The sequence below is a fragment of the Vombatus ursinus genome, unplaced genomic scaffold (genome assembly GCF_900497805.2).
Source record: "Vombatus ursinus unplaced genomic scaffold, bare-nosed wombat genome assembly UNPS02014909.1, whole genome shotgun sequence".
In the NCBI taxonomy this organism is placed as follows: Eukaryota; Metazoa; Chordata; class Mammalia; order Diprotodontia; family Vombatidae; genus Vombatus; species Vombatus ursinus.
In genome coordinates, this window is record NW_020954687.1 from 2,364,674 (window position 1) to 2,367,758 (window position 3,085).

The 3,085-nt window shown below is 45.9% G+C and overlaps 1 protein-coding gene across 1 annotated transcript in view; it reads right to left on the reverse strand.

Annotated features, from left to right (window-relative positions):
- The window catches only part of IGFN1 (immunoglobulin-like and fibronectin type III domain containing 1), a 95,857-nt gene that overhangs the window by 42,219 nt on the left and 50,553 nt on the right, over positions 1-3,085 (reverse strand). Inside the window, exon 3 of the mRNA XM_027843414.1 lies at positions 1,854-1,963. Coding sequence (XP_027699215.1) covers positions 1,854-1,963 — 110 coding nt within the window. The remainder of the gene's footprint in view (positions 1-1,853; positions 1,964-3,085) is intronic.

A 3,085-nucleotide genomic window follows, 5' to 3' on the forward strand; every position in this document is an offset into this window, starting at 1 on the left:
CAAGATCCGCTAACCCCCACAAAATGGCCGTTGTCCCACTGCCATCCCTGGAACGCCAAAGTGTGCCAACCACATTCTAGAGCTGTCACAAGCTCACTGCCACCACTGCCAGGACTAGAGAGTTCTGGGGGGGGTGGGGTTGTGAATGGTGGGGTGGTGGGAAGGACAGCAACCAATTAAGGAGAAGTTCAGTTGGTTCTGGGCTGGGGTGGGGTGGGAGGGGGAGAGCTGATCCTGCTGAGGGCTCACATTCCGATGTTATCCCTGCAGCAAACCATTCCCATTCTAGCCGTGCCGGTGGAAGACAAGGGTGAATGAGAACCATATGCGAAAGAAGTATGACGCCACTGGCATCATCATCACCATCAAAAGAAAATTTCTTAGCTACTAACTGAACATGGTGATGTGCTATACATTATACAAAAAGCTCAAATTCTCCTCTTTCTCCCATCCTCCTATCTATCAATACAAGGATATCCTTGAATGGGGGGGGGGGTTTGAGGGAAGAAGGTGAGTATGGTAGCCTATATTCACTGCTTCTGTTTTCCCCTCCTTTAGGAACTAGAAGATGATCCACCAGTAAAATATCCCTCTTCATTCTAGGTTTCCATTCCCAATGAGTATAGCCAGGGCTGTGAATTAGGAGAAATGATGAAGATACTTTGAGAGCTTCAGGTTAAAACAAACTCCACTTCACCCTTCTGGTAAAGAGGGGAAACTGAGGCCAGTAAAAAGATATGGGTAGGGCAGAAAAAGAATTGAATTTCCTCCCCAACTGCTTGTTCCCAAATTTAGGGAAAGACTCAATTCATTCCATCACTGAAGGATAATTCTACATTATCCCATACACGGCTCCTGACTCAGTGTCCCATCCAGATTCTTCTTGACAAGATAAGGGGTTCAAGATCTGCCCAGTTTTCCTCTAGGATTCACCTGCCATCCTGCCATCCCACCCCCATCTCTGCTCCATCCTGAAGGCTCCCTTCTTCCATTCCAGCTAGGATTATGGCTCTGACATTGATGGGAGACATGGACAAAAGAATCAAACAGATGCTTCTCCCCTCAGATTTAGCTATATAATTAATTAAATCTTGACAGTGGGCCAAGGCTTCTCCCTCATCCTCGAAATCACATGCCAGGGGAAAGTGAAGGAATTTCTTAACTCTTTGTGGACCTAGCAGTTGTGGAAGGGAGATCATATGGCTTCTTGTGGCTAATGGTCTCTTGCCTGTCCCTAACTGATTCACTGAAGATATATCATCCCTTTTTGGGAGGTAAATGTCAACCAGGCATCAATGGAGGACAATAATCCAAAGTAGAAAAAGATTCCCTATTTCACTATTTCTCTATATGCAATTTTCAGCTTCTGAGTTGACTCTCAGTCCAAACAAGGTGGCATCTTCACTGTACAAATGCCTGGCTTTGCTTCCATCCTCCCGCCTGGCAATGGGTTCTGTCCCTCAGAATTTCTTTTTGAAGGTAATTTTTACCCTGTCCCTGAGAACACCCTGTATAGCACCGGAAGGAAATGAGCTTGGAGTGAGCTACTCTGGTCTCTCCAAAGCTGGGTGTATTTTACTGAACATCTCTTATTGGAATTACTTCTTCAAGAACTGACTGAAGCAGACAACCATGTAGCACATAGAAAAGCTGACCAGCGGGGGCATTCACTATTGGGTCGGTGTGACAGTGTTGACTGCCAAACTATGGGCTTATCCCAGAGCAGGAGTGGCATTTTCAGAGTGGGAAATTTGGGGATGGAGTGACAAGGGAGAAAAGAGCTACTTCCCATCTCCTGCCCTTAGCTTAAGTTATTGATCAAAGAATCAAGAGACAAGGTATGTCCGGCTTACCTGTGTCCGCGAGCGACCGTTCAACAGGCTTGCTGCCTGCCTGCTGTTAGTTCTCTCCTCCTTGGCCCCAGCTGCTGTTTCTTGCAGGAGGCTCAGAGCTGGACTGCTGACTAACAGAGAGGGGGAGGAGATGTAGGTCAGAGAATTCCCCCCCCCCACCCCTCTCACTTACTCCTGTTCTGCCCTTCATCTTCTCCACCACCACCCCTTCTCCCACGCAGGGCAGAGGCTGGCTATGTCCAGCCCACACACACACACACACACACACACACACACACACCTCACTACCACCACCATCAAATACACACTACACACATCCCATACACATAACACTCCACTGGATCATTCTCCTGCAGTTTTCTCCCAGTTGTTTCAGACTTTGATCAGGACGTTTTATCCATTTAATGTAAATTAGCTCAATGTCTATTAAGTTATCCTTAGGGTGGTGCAGTGGCATATTATTACCTGTTTCCTAGATGCCTTTATTCTACTCTTGGCTGGCACTGGGTTGGGAGAGGTGGGAATTGTACTAACAGATTCAGTCACAACCCTCTAGATGAGGGACTTAATAAATGTATTTCAACATAAATGGTTCCTTTGCGATTGTATGTACTTTATGCATTTAAAGACATTATTCTGAGAAGGAGTCCGTAGATTTTAACAGACTACCAAAGGGGTCCATGATATAAAAAGGTTAGGAATCCCTGCTCTAGAGGCTCCCAGGCAAAAATCCACGTGTGTGGATAGACATGGAGAAGTCATACAAACAACAGATTCAAAAAGCGAATTAATTTCATACCCAGATACATAGGAAGAAATGTCTCCAATACATACTCAATAAAGGTATGATTTCATAGGAGGGCAGTGAGTGAATGTGTAGGGGGCATGGGGTTGAGAAACATAGGCGTCCCATGGCCAGATGAGTGAGTTTCAGTCAAGGGAGACTTCATGGAGGAGGAAGTTGCTGTTTGAATGATGGATGAGCAATAGCTTCTGAGCGAGCTGGGTTAGGAGTCAGAGTATGCCATTTAAAACATGTGCCATAGTTTGGAAAGAAGGCATGAGGGCAGCTAGGTGGCGCAGTGGATAGAGCACTGGCCCTGGAGTCAAGAGAACCTGAATTCAAATCCAGTCTCAGACACATAACATTCATTAGCTATATGACTCTGATCAAGTCACTTAACCCCAATTGCCTCACCAAAAAAAGAAGAAGAAGAAGAAGAAGAAGAAGA